Source organism: Uloborus diversus, chromosome 1 (genome assembly GCF_026930045.1).
Source record: "Uloborus diversus isolate 005 chromosome 1, Udiv.v.3.1, whole genome shotgun sequence".
Taxonomy (NCBI): domain Eukaryota; kingdom Metazoa; phylum Arthropoda; class Arachnida; order Araneae; family Uloboridae; genus Uloborus; species Uloborus diversus.
In genome coordinates, this window is record NC_072731.1 from 179,328,531 (window position 1) to 179,346,724 (window position 18,194).

The 18,194-nt window shown below is 33.1% G+C and overlaps 1 protein-coding gene across 1 annotated transcript in view; it reads right to left on the reverse strand.

The window, feature by feature from the left end:
- The window catches only part of LOC129217407 (uncharacterized), a 70,091-nt gene that overhangs the window by 15,549 nt on the left and 36,348 nt on the right, over window positions 1–18,194 (reverse strand). The window contains exons 16-21 of the mRNA XM_054851707.1: window positions 13,107–13,451; window positions 11,447–11,795; window positions 10,306–10,627; window positions 4,183–4,517; window positions 1,639–2,147; window positions 354–617 (exon numbers count right to left, since the gene is read on the reverse strand). Of these exons, the coding sequence (XP_054707682.1) occupies window positions 354–617; window positions 1,639–2,147; window positions 4,183–4,517; window positions 10,306–10,627; window positions 11,447–11,795; window positions 13,107–13,451 (2,124 nt within the window). The remainder of the gene's footprint in view (window positions 1–353; window positions 618–1,638; window positions 2,148–4,182; window positions 4,518–10,305; window positions 10,628–11,446; window positions 11,796–13,106; window positions 13,452–18,194) is intronic.

The following is an 18,194-nucleotide window of genomic DNA, read 5'->3' on the forward strand; positions in this document are numbered from 1 at the left end:
TTTACACTACTATAACTGACCCAAACAACATATTAAAATATCAGAACTACATAGAGCTTTGCAATTTTAGTTTTTTTTTTTTTTTTTGTATAATATGACTGGACTATTAAGGACTCTATTTGACTTTTAATTTGCTATAATCATTCATACCACTAAATGAAAGTCAATATTGTTGGAAGGTTTCAGAATATTTATTTCGTTTGGCAGCATTTAAGACAATGGCTGGCTACATAGATCAGCTTCGCGGGACACATATGACCCTCGGGTCTAAGTTGAGCACCACTGCTTTAAACAATATAATTATTATAATCCAGATTTTACAAAAGAATAAGAAAATAAAAAATCACACAAACCTGAAACGATGTAAGGAAGTAAGCAGCACAAATGATGACTAGAAGAACACCAAGTAGGGACAAAGCAGACACAATCACGCCCCACATTGTTCGAAAATTAGCGTACAAGGCAGGCTTTGGAATACTCAATTCTTGAGGGTCGAGGGCCATCTGGTCAAAACATTTCTGGCACTCCTGCTTACAAACGGATTCTCGTTTAACACCAGAGAGGAAAAAGACCTTGTCCATCTCAACGAGGAGCACATTTTCTTTCCACAAGCCGACCTAGAACATAGTATTATCATTAATGGAAGAGTCACAAGAAATTAAAGCGAATTTAAGTTTAAATTCGTTAACAGATCAATTAATATTTGTGCTTCATTTAAAGAACAAATGCCTTTCACAAAATTAATGCCCAACTTTAATGTTTTACAAACAATATTTTAGATTTTTACTTTTTCAATTGGTTTTCCTTAATACATTGAAAGCCACGGATCGGCAAGGCGTGAGCGGAAAATACAGCCTAGTGAATGACGTGGCTCGCAATAAAGATGTTTTTCTAGCGTAATATCAGTAATTTTGAGATCTTTTTAGTGCAGTGTTGTGAGGATGACTTTAAGACAGTTAAAACAGAAATCTGATGGCAAATGAAAAGTTAATTGAAGGCATTATAGTTAGAGTTTTCAATTCAAAAATGTATTTTCTTAGGAGGTGAGAGGAGAGAGCTTAAAGAGTAAATTCAAAGTTATGACCTTAAGCTACATTTTCAAACATTCACGAAGAAAAAAGTAACGGTAGAAAAAATGTTTGTACATTAAAAAAAGAAGAAATCAAGATGCAATTAAAGTATTTGAGAAAAAATTAGCATTGAAACCAAGATGGTGAAAATTCTAATTTCGGTAATAAACTATCTTCCCGAAACATGATAGAAATGTGAAGCTATATTTCTCAAATCAAAGAGAACTTTTTATTCAGCTTATGAGAAAAGATTCAAATTTGTATGTTTAGAGGTTCGATAAATAATATAAACAGCTACGAAACAACAGTACTCAATGGGAACCTATCGGATACTCTTGTACTTTAATGTTGTAGTGTGCCTCTAAAACTCTACAGACGCTACATACCTTTTTTTTTTTTTGCGCACAGCTATTTTTTTACAAAATAAAGACCCGTTTTTTGTAAATTTAAATACAGCTGGTGTCTCAATAGCTTTCATAGCAGTTTTTGTTTTAATAATTGCTTTCAACGAAACTTCCTATGTTTGTAATAACATAAAAATAAAGTGTTAAAACAAAACGTCACTCACTTGCTGTGCTACATGATGAAGTGCCATCCTTCTCAATTGAAAGATCTGGTAACCCACTGCTAACTTCAAGGGACCACAATCACCATCTATACAATTCACAGGAGGGCCTTTAATAAATTTTCTCATCTCACGCCACAGTATTTGCCTAGAGTCTGTTCCACAGTCCTCCAAGTTGGTGGCCGCATCGCCGTGAACGCAGTACCGACGTAAGTAATCATGCAGAGACTCTGCCACAGTACTCACAGCTTGAACAGTATAATACAGGAAGGGATCCTGGGCTATTGGGTGGTTAGACAGATTTTCTCTCCCTGTACAAGGATGGGCGAACAACTGGTTTAGGGGTGCCGTGCTCTGAGGTAAATGGCATCGGAAATGATGCTGCCAGAATTCTTCAAACCATATGTCAGGTATCGGATCGTGCTTGTTGAGGTTAAATCTGGAATAATAATCTCGGAAGCCAGGAACTTCATACGTTTCAGGTCTAATGAAGAACAAATCAATGTCTACACCTAAGGAAGATAAAATAGAGTTAAAAAATATACATTTTATGCAGGAAAGAAAGCCATTTATTGTTCTTTGTTACAAAATATTAAGGTAGTTATACTTCGTGCAACTAATGTTTAGATGCATTTTTGAAAGTAGTTCTTCGCATTTTTTGCAAGGCAGCTGCATTTGGCAAGTAAAAATGAAATTCTCAAATCGTAAAATTCTAGATAGGCAGCAAAGAATTCCTTTTTATTGGGCTGAAGCAGCTCGTGGCTAAAGTAGCTTGAAAAATGGCTCAAAGTTGAGCGCAAAGTAGTCCTAAACAGCCTGTCAAGTCCAAGAAATTAATTTTTTTTTTTTTTTTTTCTTTTTAATCTGGTTTCATTTTGGCAACTATTGGCGATATTTAGAGAGTTAACCATCACATTTAAATTGCAACTATTGGAAAAATTAATCTGTAGAAAACGTTACGAAAGGCGCACACATCGAACATTTGTGAGTGAAAAAAATGGACAGTTTATCTTTATTTTTTTCGTATCATTTATAGTGCTAAGTGTAACAGTTTATGAAATATAAATTGTAAAAACCGGAACATTCTTTTATGCTAACCCCGTATAGTATTCGAGAAAATGAAAATTGCTGGTACTACCCCATTGAGGAAATTTCCTTAAAGGAGCCTTTTTAAATTTTGCAGCTTTTGAAAGAGTTTCTGGGTTTTCTTTTTTTACTTCCTTTTACTAAAAATGAAGTATTGTATTCGAGAAAAAATTTCCACTTAAAAATCAGGTCTTAATTTCCATTTTGTTCAACCCCGACTGAATGTTGAGGGTTTTTTTTTCCAACCCGACCACACTTGCATATCTACCTACACTCTTATAACCTGGGGTTCCAGACGAGTGAATATATTCCCAAGGTGAAAGTATGGTGCCCAAGGGTGACATGCTGGCCAGGAAATACAGCAGGGGTGCAAAAACAGCAGGCAATCGCAGACTCAATCGTTACGCATGCGCTTTGACTTTGACATTCATTCAACCACTTCAATATGGCGGACGCAGGTTAAGTTGCTCGATGTTACGTTTATATTGAATTAAGTAAAATATTAGATTAAAACTCAACTTTTATAACAAGTAAGTACAGCTTTTGATCAGCTTTTATTAGAGCTTTCAAGCATAGTTAAAAGTACTTCTGCCTTAGCCCTGGCTATAGGGCGGTAACTTACTGAATATAGTTAAAAGTGTTTATAAAAGTACTTTACTGCTTTTTAGTTTTCAACCGTTACTGTAGTGCTATTTCCATCATTCAGAACGCTACTTAAAAATTGCTTCGTAGATTATAACAGAACAGCAACCGGGAAAAAAATAAACTGAAAAATCAATCTCTCTCCGTCTAGCTTTTTTTTTTTTTTTTGCTTTTCATTCAAGTGTTTGAATCATTTCCTGTTATCGGTTATCTGGTTGGTGTTATTTTGTGAAGCCGATAATATAGTGTTAGAAATTTCTTTTGGTTTTCAAACTGTCGTAAAACTTCATGTGCATTTTATTTTGCTCTTGATTGTAATTTTGAACGTTTATGAAGTGATTTTGTTTTTCCGTAACTGTAATATCCCAGAATATTTTTGGCTCTTCCTGTAAATAATCCATAAGTATTTCTACATTTCATTTTCGGTAGATCATGCTGTTGTAAATGTCATTAACATATTGAAATATTTGAGAATTCCAAATGGGAAGGTTTCGATCAGTTCGACCGGCACCGGTCCTCAGAAATTCTTTTACCGGTGCTCAGAGGTTTTTCCTCTCATTCAGATCGCTATTTCTTTGCTCAAAATAAATAAGTAAATAAATAAATGGAAATAAAATAAAGATATTAAAGAATAAAAATAATAATGAGATTTTTATTCATAAATTTTATAATAAATCGTGTAATTTTCTATAATTTCGAAAAATTACTAAGTGACATATGTCAATGAAATAAAACACTTTTACGCAGAAAAATGTCAGTAATTATTGCCGAAACTATTGAATACAATTCACAATAAATATATGAAGCTACTCAACTTACCTTTTAGTGCTTTTGCTACGTGTTCAGCATCTCTCTCTGGTTCCATTCCTACCCAAACAAAATCCTCAGCCAGTCCTGAAAGCTTAGCAGCTTCGAAGGTATTATGCATCAGTTCAGGATCGTTTAGTAATATAACTACTACTCGTGATTCTTGCGCGGGATCAAGTTCAACGGAAAACATATCCGTCAATTCTGCGATGGGTATATCTGGCTTAACTAAGAGAGACTTCGAAACGCAAACTTTTTCCTCTTTAGCCATTTCGATGAAGTTCCAGTACATCGTGCGATCTGACTCGGAACCAGAATGTAGAACCGTGACGTATTTCCAGTTGAAACTAGATGAAAAATAAATTTGAAAATAAAATTAAAAACAATGAATCATGTTTCAAAAAGAATAAATAATCAAAACCGCCGCCGTGCCGTATGAAGCACTGCTTGACCAGCGCAGTATCATCTAAGAGTACATTTTCATACTGAGAAACATCATATAAAATGTGCGGATATCTTAAATATGTTGATACTTTTCATAATTTTTACAAAACACGATACGTGCAAGAAATTGATTGCGTGTTACACCATCGAAAGAAATTTTTCAATTGTGCAAGTTATGGTTATTTCTTCCCTGATATTTATTTAGTGTTTTCAAAATTTTCCGTATACTTATAAATGATTTTAGAAATCCCTCTACACCCAATTTTCGTCCAACGATTGAAATATCTCCTAAAATTATTCGACCCTAGAGATAAAAACTCCAGAAACTTCTTATGTATTCACCATCAGGATTAAATTTTACTCATCAGTGGGTTGGTTAGTTTGAAGCTTTTCAATTTAATTTGAAAATATACGAACTTGCCTTAATATAAGCTTATTTTGCTTTGGAATTTTTTACGTTGTCTTTGATTTTATAGTAAACATAATTTCAAAAACCCAATAGCTGGCTATCGTTAAAAGTAAAATAAGAACAACCCAACCAATATATAAACAAAAAGTTCCGTTTAGAACTAAACGAGCCTACTTTCCCGTATACCCATACTACTTTCGAGTACCTGATCAATATTCTCAAAAATAGCTAAAATCGCAAATTGTTTCAAACATATTTCTTAAATATTTTAAAGTGTTTTTTAGGAATAAAATATTCCTAACTCATCTAAAAAAAAAAAAAAAAAATAATAATAAAAAACTTAAAAAAAAAAAAACGAACAAATAAAATAGCAGCACCTTTTTTAACAAAGCAACTAATACACTTTTTTCCATTAAAAAAAATTCTTTAACAGCTTTCAAAACGAAAAAAATAATTAAAATTAATAAGCTCATTAAAATAAATACATCATATTAAAAAAAATAGTTTCTTTTTCCCTGTTGCCAAAAATAGCTTTTTAAATGAATTAATGCACTTACCAAAATAAATAAAAACAAGAAAATGTCAACTTAAGAAATAATTTTCATTGTCAAAAAAAAAAAAAAAATCGTCTGCGCATATTTTTATGTAGAAACATAAATGACTTCGAGTTTATTCGCTGAAAACTGAATACCTAAATTAAAACTTTAGCTTGAAAATAAAAACAAGTCATATCAACAATAATTATTTCACAGTTAAAACCATATAGTCGGAGTCAATCTCATTTTGAAATAAAGGAGTCGGAGTCGAATATCCAAGAATCGGAGTCAGTCATTTGTCCTCCGTGTATAATTTTTTGCCAAAGCTACGAAGTCAGAGTCGAAGTCGGGGAGTGGGAGTCCGATTAATTATCGGGCACTGGAGTCGGAGTCAGGTGCCCCTTAATTCTCGGAGTCGGAGTCTAGAGTTTGGCGTCAAGAGCTATTTCCAACAAAATTTGTTTGAAGTAAATCCACCTTCAAGTACGGAATCTACATTGACTTTCAGTTTCCCCGTAGGCGTTAATGTTAAGGGATTTGAACTGTTCAAAATTGAACGGAAAATTGTTCAAATCAAAAAGATATTTTATACACAAGTTTTTCATCAAAAGCTTTTTCCTACAAAGTTTGTTTGAAGCAAATTCGCCTCACAGATCGGAATTGCCTTGAATTTCCCCGTAGGCGCTAATGTTAAGTTTTTTTTGAACTGTTCAAAATTGAACAAAAAACAGTTCAAATCAAAAAGTGAAATATCGGAATGGGGTGTCTTCGCTGAGATCTTTCGAACAAAAAAAAGTTTGTTCGAATCGGACTATTCATTCAAAAGTTATTGGGGGGGGGGACAGACTGAGAGACCGACAGACATTTTTCCCCATCTCAATACCCTACTTTCCAATTTTTTAGCCTACTTTCCCAGTAAAAGTCAGAAAAAGAAGAAAAAAGCATGAAAGAAGGCTTAATGCATCTTAAAAATATCGCGAAAAACAAAAAAAAAAAAAAAAAAAGACAACAATAAATAAAATAATTAAATAAATATCGAAAAATTAAAAATTGGAAAGTAGGGTATTGAGATGGGAAAAAATGTCTGTCGGTCTGTCTGTCTGTCCCCCGCCCCCCCAATAACTTTTGAATGAATAGTCCGATTCGAACAAACTTTTTTTTTGTTCGAAAGATCTCGACGAGGACACCTCATTCCCATATTTCACTTTTTGATTTGAACAATTTTCCGTTCAATTTTGAACAGTTCAAATCCTTTAACATTAGCGCCTACGGGGAAACTGTAAGTCAATGTAGATTCCGTACTTGAAGGCGGATTTACTTCAAACAAATTTTGTTGGAAATAGCTCTTGGCGCCAAACTCCAGACTCCGAGAATTTAGGGGCACCTGACTCCGACTCCTACTCCTGTGCCCGACAATTAATCGGACTCCGACTCCCCGACTTCGATCTGACTTCGTAGCTTTGGCAAACATTTATACACGGAGGACAAATGATTGAGTCCGATTCTCGGATACTCAACTCCGACTCCTTTATCTCAAAATGAGATTGATTCCGACTCCGCAGCTATGGTTTTAACTGCGAAATAATTATTGTTGATATGACTTTTTTTTATTTTCACGCTAAAGTTTTAATTTAGGTATTTAGTTTTCGGGGAATAAACTCGAAGTCATTTATGTTTCTACATAAAGATATGCGCAGACGATTATTATTTTTTTTTTTTTTTTTTGACAATGAAAAGTATTTTTTTAAGTTTACATTTTATTGTTTTTATTTATTTTGGTAAGTGCATTAATTCATTTAAAAAATTATTTTTGGCAACAGGGGAAAAAGAAACGATTTTTTTTTTGATACGATGTATTTATTTTAATGAGCTTATTAATTTTAATTATTATTTTTTCGTTTTGAAAGCTGTTAAAGATTTTTTTATGGAAAAAAGTGTATTCGCAACTCCAACGAACTATAGGGAGCACTGCAGTCACTGTCTAATGGCGGACGAAAAAACAAACAAACGCACGTGGTAACGAAGAAAATGCTAAAAGTGTTGTGATTTTTCTTCGTATGTATGTTTTTTTCGCTTTATTCTTTTTAAATTAATTTCCAAAGTCTTGTTGATATTCTGACCCACATAGAAAGAAATGAGAATTCAAGAAGCATTACTAAACGTCAAACATTAATGCAAACTACGTAGTTCATAGTTCTAAGCAGCCATTTTCACGACGTTGAATTCGATATTTATCAATTCTTGATAAAACTAAATAATAATTGTGGCCTGACAAGAATAACAATTAATGCTAGAAAATTTAATATGACATTACAAATTATTACCAAAAGAAGATGATACTTCTTTGCTTTGCCTGGCTAGCGCTTATTGTTTTGCATTTGTAGCTGAGTTATTTCTCTTGAATTCCCGAATCGGTTAATTTAAAATTTTTCTGTTTCGATGTTTCTAATTTCTGAGTTAAGATTTTATTATGTCATGTTATGCAAATCATCTACAAAATTCTTACGGATATATGGTGGTAGTTTTCTTTTCAGTTGATTGACCATTATTTCCTTTTACTTATCGAATTCTGTAATCTTACTACCAAATTTTATTCCACTCATGATAAAAATTAAAAATGGTTTAACTAAAAACGCGAAATCTCGCCAAGGCTACTTTGCTCGCACAATACTAAAACTATAACCCTAAACAAATTTGGCGAAACCTTTCAGCTGAGAATAAAAGGAATAAAGTAAATTCTTTCTCGGTTAAACATTTTTCATTTTGTTCTACGATAATATATTCAAGAAAATATTTTGCATACTGTCCATTCCAACTAAATGCTGCTGTAAAATATGGTTAGTTAAATTAATTTAAGATTAAAAAAAACTCATATTCTTCCAAATTCATACAAAACGATAACATTTTTTACTTTGTATAACGTTATCCAAGTTTGTTAATCCAGAGTTTTCGCTTTCACCATTTCTCAATCAACTCATATTTTAGAAGGAAATAAGGAAAACTAACATTATTTTGAGAAACTCGAGAATACTACTGAGGGACGAATTAATTTCTGTAGCTGAAAGCAAACTAAGACACATCGATTGCGTTAATAAATATTCAGAGCAAACTGCCTGTGTTTACGTCAACAGACTCACGTGGAACGCAACGTGACAATGTTTTAGTTTCTTCGGCAGTTTTGTAAATCACCGCAAGGTAGCGTATTTGAGCGCTGGAGTTGCGAATTAGCTGCTTTGTTTAAAAGGTGCTGCTATTTTATTTGTTCGTTTTTTTTTAATTTAATTTGTTATTTTATTTTTTACGCATTTATTTTTTTAGATGAGTGAGGAATATTTTATTCCTAGAAATTAGCCTAAAATATTTAAAAAATATGTTTGAAACAATTTGCGATTTTAGCTATTTTTGAGAATATTGATCAGGTACTAGAAAGTAGTATGAGTATACGGGAAAGTAGGCTCTTATAGTTCTAGACAGAACTTCTTGTAATTTTTCGATATTTGTTTAATTATTTTATTTATTTTTGACTTTTTTTTTTTTTTTTTGTTTTTCGCGATATTTTAAAGATGCATTAAGCCTTCTTTCATGATTTTTTCTTCTTTTTCTGACTTTTGCTGGGAAAGTAGGCTAAAAACAACGAGAAACAAAGGAAACCACAAAGTGACATGTTCAAGCCCTGGAAGAGCTCTAACTTTCCCCAGTTACGTCCATATATAGTTGAGGAAATAAGTGCAGGTCAGACAGAAAAATGAGACGAGTCCATATCCCTTTCCAGATTGCATAGCATACATTTTGGACTTTCATATATTTTCATTCAGAAATAGTGTGCAATCAGACAATCATGAACGGTGCGGGACTCTGAAAAGGGTGACTGATAAAACGTTCGGGGGATCAGGGATGTTTAGTATGGAGTCAAACCAGGTTTTAGATGAGTTAGTTGCCTTTTAGGAAATGATCAGATAGAGAGTTCTGGGAAGAGTCTTGGATCATCGGTTGAACCGAAAAGAAATGTCTTCAACAAAGTTTTTTTTTTGTGATGGTTGTTCCTTTTTTTGCTAGATAATCTGTCTTCTCGTTACCCAGGATCCCACAATTACATATAAAGTACTGCAGGACGATACCCTCGCCGGTTGAAGGAAGATCTGGGATATAAGAGAAACTTATTTGAAGGAAGTAGGGTGAAGTGTGAAAGGGGGGGGGGATTTATTGCCAAAAGTGCTGCTTTAGAGTCAGGTAGAATACCTTAAAAAAATTATTGTTCTGCTAGGCATTGCAGTTTTGAGTTAGAGCAATACGTGAAGCTTCAACTTCTCCACCGAAAACGTACGTAAAATATCCGAAAGGAGCATAATCAGAAAACAGATATAGTAGAAAACTCCTGCTCCAACGTTGATTCGATGATCTACATGGATCGGTGTAGATTCTCAACCACTCCGGTTTTGGAGAAATCAATAATATGGACAAAAGGCATTTTAATTCTTTGCAGCACGAGTCTTCGTTAGTATTTGATATAAAAAGTTTAAAAAATAAATAAATAGTATATCGGCGTAGTACAAACTTAAATACTTGTATGAAGAGAATTAGTTAAAGAGATAGAATAAAACCCACATTTAGTTTTCAAATCGTAGTAGACAAAAAATTTATGAAAGCAACTAACTGGTAAGAAACACAAAGCATAAGAAAGCCAGTTTTTGATTAGTAAAAAAATATTAAATAAGATATATTGAAATACTTTTATGATCATTTTACCTAGTCAGTAAGCTAATGATTACTTTTGCTTCTACATTCTTAATCCATGATTCTTTTGGCGATCTTGAAATTCTCCGTCTCTGCCTTCCTGTCTCCGTACTGGTTGTTACACCAGTCGGAGTCGCAATTTGAGGAATAAGAACCGATTCAAATAAGGGCGATAAATCGTCTGCTACCAAGGGGTCAAACGTCAGAGCGGCGACCATTGCTCTAGAACGCAAGCCAGCTTCACCATACGGCAAAGATCCATCGCTTGCAATGAAACTAAAAATTTGTTCTTCTGCTTTTTGGCGTCTGCCGCAATGGTCGAAGACTAGGGCACCTAAGGAAAAATAAAGGGATTTAAACATGTTTTGTATTATTTTAGTTCATTAATTAGGTACTCAGTCATGCACCCAGTTCATATTGATATGATAGTTAGATAAAATGTGTTGATACATTCAAAGGGGGAAAAAATTCTTTGGTTGATGTACTACGTTACATTAAAAAACAAATATATGTATTGACAGTTTCAAATTTTTAGCAAGGAGCTACTGAGACAGAACAATTTTGTTTAAAAAGTAGTGTTTTACATTTAATATTTACTGCAGATGTTGAAGCGGTCTTAAAATAGAAGGATGGTATTTTGATTGACTTTTACAATTAGCTGAATGCATATTAGATTTATTAGCTGGTTTAGAAATTCATTTCTCTTTAGTTTCCTTCTCTGGCGATTGATACCCAAGATGTTTGCAATTGCACAAATGACTTTCCATTTTTTGTCTTTCATCTTGCGTTAAAGTTTGGAAAAAAGGGTTAACAATCCACAAATAACTGCTCTCATTTCAAAAGTGCAATCAACAACTAACACGACGCGACGTTTGGAAAGATTTCAATTTAGGTTGTACGTTAGTGGGATTTCGTAGCCGCAAAAGTAAAAGAGTAGATCAACACTTTACTATGAATTTTGGAATGAACATCACTGAAAAACTAATGTTTTTGAATATTCCTTTTTTTACGTTGGAAAAATATCCATAATCAAGAGCAAATAATGGCTACGTCTATTTACCATAGATGCTATATTTTGGAGCTTTAGAGCTTAATTGACATCTTAAAATCGTGCTACTTCTAAGCTATCATATTAATAAAAATGTCTACTTACCCAACTGAATTTCTGGTAGAATTGTGGTATTTGAGTTTATTTTGTCCAGAGCAAAACTCAAAGCAAAGAGATTTTGGAATGAATTCTCTTCTATGACTCTACTACAGGTGAAAAAGTTATCCCCTGGTTGGTGGACAGGAATCATTACACCGATCACAAATTCTTGATTGGCCGGTATTGCCATAAAAGGGATGGATTTCGGGGAATGATCAGATCTGCTCGGGCATGCATCGCTATCGTTACATATCGATGATATTTCTTGCAACAGTACCAATTCTCCAGCTTCATTATATCCTTTTGCCAAAGAGGTATTTAAAGTGAGACCGTCTATTTCGTCATACAAACCAATCTGAAATTTAAGAATTTTGATATTATAATGATGGTTTATTTTTGGAAATGAAGTACAAAAAAGATTTTAATAATGTATTAAATAAAACAGGAACAAAGCTGAGGGTAAATGGAATAAAAAATGTTTCTTCGAAATATTTTAAATATTTCCCAAAGTTTTCAGAAAAAAGACCGAATGCTGCCGTTACTCGTCAAAACGAATCGATAAAAGAAAACTGCGCCTTTATTTCTATTTGATCTTTGGGTGAAAGCTGTTTTGAATAATTACATAGCCATTATTTCTCACGTGGCCGCTTCTACAAATTGAGAATTTAAGAATGTGTAGTAACATTACCTCATTAGACGGAGCATTTTTAAAATTCCCTACGCACGGTTGGAATTATATTTTCAAATTTGATCTACTATACTTTCAATACAGATTTGTTCAAAAGAGGCCCCATGAAATTTTAGCAAAGAAGAGTAAGTCACATGTTAGAAAATATCAAGTGGTGAGTGAGGTGTAGTGAAAACAGCTGCGTTGTGTGAGTGTTGAGGGGTTTTTATGTTTCTCCTGTGATAAAAAATAATTTAAAAAAAATTCTCTTTTTGAATAACTGATTATTATTTGTAGTGTTTGTTTATCTCCTGTAATAACTATTTATATTTTACGGTTTCATTCTCGTATTTGAGAATGTTGTTCATCGATGGAAACTCAATGGGTTCATCCATAGCAGCTGGTTCCCACGAATGGGCCACATGATAAATTGTTTATTTCTAATTATTATTCTTTATTAAATACAGTTAACATAAAAGCGAATATTTTTTATTAAAGGAGAAATATACTGAGTATTTGTTCCTATCGTCAATATAAAGTTTGAGTCTGAACTACTTCCAAAAACAGTTCAAAAGTGTTATGTGGTTCATTGACGACAACCATTCCCTAAATTATTGAAAATATAAATCTTTTTTATGTTTTTCAATTAAGTAAAGCAAAGGAGCAAGTAACTGATGCGTATTTCTTAAAGTTATAACGTCAGTTGGGGTAAATGAAAACAAAACTTCGAAGTTTCAACTTAGATCCTACCCTTTCTTTTGGATGAATTGAGAGAGAAAATTTTGTCAAGCATCAGTTGGTGTAGATGGAAAAAGGATTTCGATGTTGCCTAATTGTGCACTGAGAGTAACTAGAACTCGGTATGAATAATTTGACTTCATGGCTTATGTGGTTCATTGACGACAACCTTCCCCTAATGTGATTTATACAGTGCAATCTCCATAAGCAGGCTCATTTCACCATTTAACGTATTTCGTATAAAAAATAAAAAGTACTCACATTTAGAAAAGCTCTCACATCCCCAACATCTCTGAAATTAAATACATCAATCGTCCCTTCGACATAGTTGTCATCACCGAACTTAATAGGTGTTCCATCCAGTCCGGTAAACTGTAACCTCCGAGCATGTTCAAATAGCTTTTGTCTGACTAAAGCGTGATCCTTAAATGCAGGACACGATCTTTTTCTTTCTGGACAGAGTTGCTTTTGTAAGCTGTCTAAGCCGAAAGCCAGAGTAAAGAATGCATTTATGGTGTAGGACACGGATCGATCTTGAACGAATCCAACTTGCTGGAGATTGTCATGGAGACCATTATTACACGTACTTCCTCTGCAGTTGAACATCTAAATAACAAACAAGAAGAAAAATCAAATATATAGTTGAATTGGCAGTTTGAAATTATATTTTCAGTCAATTTTTTCTCTTATAGTGCGCCTCTCCTTGTTGCTCTAGATAGGTCCCTGAAAATCATACTCAATTAACTTCCTACGTGTAGGTATAGCCCTTTCTACAAATCTTGGTATGACAAAAGAATAACTGAAATGCAATGAACTTAACCCCTATGACCTACACGTTTTTGAATGAGTTTACTGAATCCCAATTTGTTTTTAAAATTAGTTTTTATTTTTACAAGCAATTTTTCATGAAACTTTTAGAACTTCAAATGAAATAAATTTTAGGAATTATTAATATGACCGCTGGGTCGACATAGAAATATTTTCGCCAAGTATCTTCTGATAGCAAGAAAAAATAGTTTTGTATTGGCATCCTAAATAAGGGAAATATTATTTTAAAAAAAAATCAATATTTATGTCTTCCGACTGCGTATAAGCTGCTATGTGTTTTTTTTTTTTTTAAATAAGTAAAAAGTAGCAATTTTTAAAATAGTTTTATGAAACTCTAAGTGCTTAAAATCTGTGTTCTGAACCATTTAAATACTTCCTTTTAACAATTCTTTCAATCTTAAAAATTATTTACATACCCTTACATTTTTTAGTTCGTGCATAAGGCGTAAAGTTTCGTGAAATTAACCAAAAATCGACTTTAAGTTTTTTTTTGAACATTGCAATATTTTCTTTTTTAGTCCAGTTGTTGTTTTTTATAATAAATGTCCACAATGAAGCTCTATGTTGGAAATTCTGATTATATTTTATTACATTAACAATCCAGACCCACCACAAGGAGATGACTGCACTTCGTGTTTCCCCCTGCCCTTCTCATTCACCCAACCAAGAAGAGTAGTTGTTTACAGGACTTATATATTTGTAAAATAACTTACATTTTCAATAACTTTATGAATTGAAACAAATTTTTACGTTTGGATCATGGTTTGAAGTCGGACTTATGGGACTCAGTTTCGGCATTGATGTTTCCGAGTATATAAACTTTTCGTATTAAATCAGCTATTGCGTCTACCTCAAATGCATTTCTGGGTCATTCCACAGTATTCACATGTTACGTATGGGACATTTCACAGCAAAAGTTTAAGATAATAGTAGTTTTTTCATTGACAACAATTAAAGTAGGTACTTTTATGCATTATATACAACTTCAACTAGGTGTCTGTAAAATATCTTTTTATTTTAGCTATTTGTTATTTAAAAAAATAATAAAGTTTTGTTACGTACGGGACATCACAAAAAATTTTTTTTTAAGTACCTTCAGTCAATTGGACTTTGCTCTGAATTTATCAAATATTTTTACAAATAAATATAGTGAGTGAAAGCAGAAATATACCTGCTAACAATTACCTCTTTAGTTATTTCTGAAAAATGTCTCATCTTAATATATAAAAATCTTCTGTGCGGACGTTTGTCACCATAAGGCTTTTAAACGGCTGGACCGATTTCGATCAAATTTTTTGTGTGTAATTAAGTTGTGGCAAGCATGGTTTTGAAGCGCGATGGATCAAATCGTAAACGTTTTTGTTAATTAATTAATTAATTTAAACATTGGATGACTATATCTCCCAAATGATTAATATTTTTTTTAACCTATTGTTGAGCGAGAACTGAAATAAATATTTAATCCGTTGCCAAAGGACAATAAGAAAGCCAGCTCTGCTTTTTGTAATGAAATTTCTTGCTGCGATAATGTCAACTGAGAATAGATAAAACGTAGAGAGAGAGTGAAGCCTTCATTTCTTGAAAGCACCGACTTTAGGCCCAGTGATATATTTTAAAATAAAGGTACTGGAAGATATCTCGGGTTTCTTTCACTAGGTTCACGCAAAACGTGTGTTCTGTCGTCGTAGTTAAACCATGTGACCGGATCGGTGCTTTAGGTTTTCCTAACCAAATGATCGGAAAAGTACCGTACATAACAACATTTTTTCTCGGTTCAAATCCATCTCAGTATTGGCACCAATGGCAAGAATACTTTAAGGATTATCAAACTAATCAGTACATTATTAAAGGAAAAGATGGTGGAATTTGAAGACGAGTTTTATTTTCGTCGAGATAAATTACAACAGGGTAGTTCTGTAAACACAAGATCAGTGCAGTTGAAGATTTTTTATCTTTGTTGGAAAGAACAAGTTAGGAACAAGTTGGAAAGAACAAGTTATTATCTTATGAAGTTTTCGTTCAAAAGATTCGACCGCTAATCGGTCGGAGTTCGCTTCGCTCACTGAGTAACTGATCAACTGGATTACAGGAACGTGGTGGCTTGGCGACATTGGCTATAGCAATACAGTTGCGTGATTATTTGTTTACTACTGTTAATGTAATTTATTGTATTTTTTGTTCATTTGGTGAAATATTTTAAATTGCAAAGAATTATTTTTGGTTTATAAAGAGTGTTTAGTCATTTTAGTTGAAGGAGGTGTTTATTTTACATCGGGTGGGGTGGGGTGGGGGGTAGTGATTTTTGCTTATTCAGGGAACTGTTTTTACATTTATCATTGTTTTAAACGATATCCTTTCGATTGTTTTATTCTTTTTCATATGATGAATGTTGCAGCGGGATTTCCCGTTTGTTCTAAATGGGTAGTTAGTTTTTTATACTTAATATCTGAAGACGCTTTTTATCATTTGTGTATGGCTGAAGGAACAAACCATCAAGTACGGAAGAAAAAATTAGTTGATAAAACAACTGTTCAGTTGGCATTAGATAAATAAGTTGTAATAAGCAAACGCATTCTGACACCAAGCAGCTTAAAACATTTCTTTTTACTTATTTTTTTCAACAAAACGGTTCAAACATTTGAAAAGTTGAAAATTTTTAATAAACTATCAATTTACAAAGTTTGAACAGAACAACGTCTGTCGGTTCCTCTAGTTAATTAATAAAAACTAATTATTTTTGTTACGTACGGGACAAGGCTGTTTGTTACGTATGGGACATATGAATTGATATCTCAGTTCTAAGAAGAATTTTTATCTAAAATGAGCATAAATCTTGTGAACTTAATAAATTTATTATTTAACTAGTTTAAATAAAAATAAATAAAATTTTCTTGAATATTTTAATTGTTTTTTTGTTTAAATTAATAAATTCTAGTCGACATTTGAAAAAGAAGAAACATTAAAAAATAAACCAGTACATTTACACAGTATAAATTACTGCAGATCTGAAACATTTTTTTATATTAGTCCTAAGACATTAATAATTTGTTCAATCTTTTTGACCTCGTCTACTGGTAATGAAAAATGTCCGCGGCTATTAATTGAACTAGGTGCATCGCTAAGTTTTGCCAAAATATTTTTTTTAAAGATTCTATCCTTTTCTAGAACTTGCGGCCAGAAAAATTTGTTGTGTCCCATAGGTTTCATGAAGGATACATACAAATACTGGTTGTCTATATCTTCTACCACCCCTGGCCACCAATTATCATCATATAAGACTGACACCCAGTCTGACTTTTCAATTAACACAGAAACGCTCTGTGCAACTGATCTAGATTCTACCGGAAACAAAATTTTGATTTCTTCATCAGGATTTTTTTAATGGGAAAAGAAGAATTTATCCAAATGCCAAGAGTGTCTAAACTAATTGGTTGGGCGAAATGATTCCGGTTAATTCTCGATATTGAGGTGGCCATTTCCCACTTTTCATGTAAATCATTCTTTACAATACACCTTTGAATATCATCTTCACTTAAGTATTTGATATTATGGGGTGTCTCCTTTTTGGTAGCTTCAAAAAATTCCATTGCTGTATTTATTATATATTGCTTCCGTAATATGCCGAGCCAAATGTTCCTTTTTACCACAGCCCCTAAACCATCCACTGCACCTTTTCCATGTGCAGTTCCAAAAAAGTTCCAGTCTGCTGAAACACCATAATAATACATGTGGAGCATTAAATGTTGCATATTATATCTGTTTTTAAATTGCGCCCCACAGCCATCAGACCAGAAATGAATATAACTAAATGTCAGGGTCCGTTTAATATCTTCAATTATTGTATAATTGAAAGCAAATACTGCATCCTTAGTGTGGTTTAAGTCATCAGAAACAACAACATAGTTTTTATGTTCCAGCTCCAGAGTTTCGCTGTTTTTATAGTATATAATACACATAAATATAGTCACTTGGGATGAGTTCCAATGAGCTGCCATAATCTCTTCTTGTTGCTTCAAAGTAAAATTTTCAGCGAAGTCTTCATGAATAATTATATTTTGAGCTTTAAGATTTTCTTTTAGATATCTGAATTCGGCAAGCTGCTTTTGGGCGGTATAAACATGCATGGCAAAAGGTTTTAAAAGGCTAACCAGTTCTTCTTTTGCCTGGAGTAAGTCACAAACAACTAGTTCTTTTTTCATTTTTCCTTCAATTCGCTTCCATTGATAAAATTGGATATCCATTTCTTCGTCCAAGTTATCACAATTTATTGTCTTGCTTGTCCAAGAGTCCACACCACTTTCTTTGCAATTTCTGCTGCAACAATTTAATGATTTGCTGTCATTTAAGTTGAAGCAGCATATTGTTTCTTTCACTGCAGTTTCTGCATTAGTTGGTAATTTTATTGAGGCAATTTTATTGAGACCTTCTAACAGCATCTCAACATTTTCATGTTGCATGCACATACAAACTTCGTGATCTCTCTGGGATACTGGAAATACTTTAGCAGGACGAAGTTCCGCA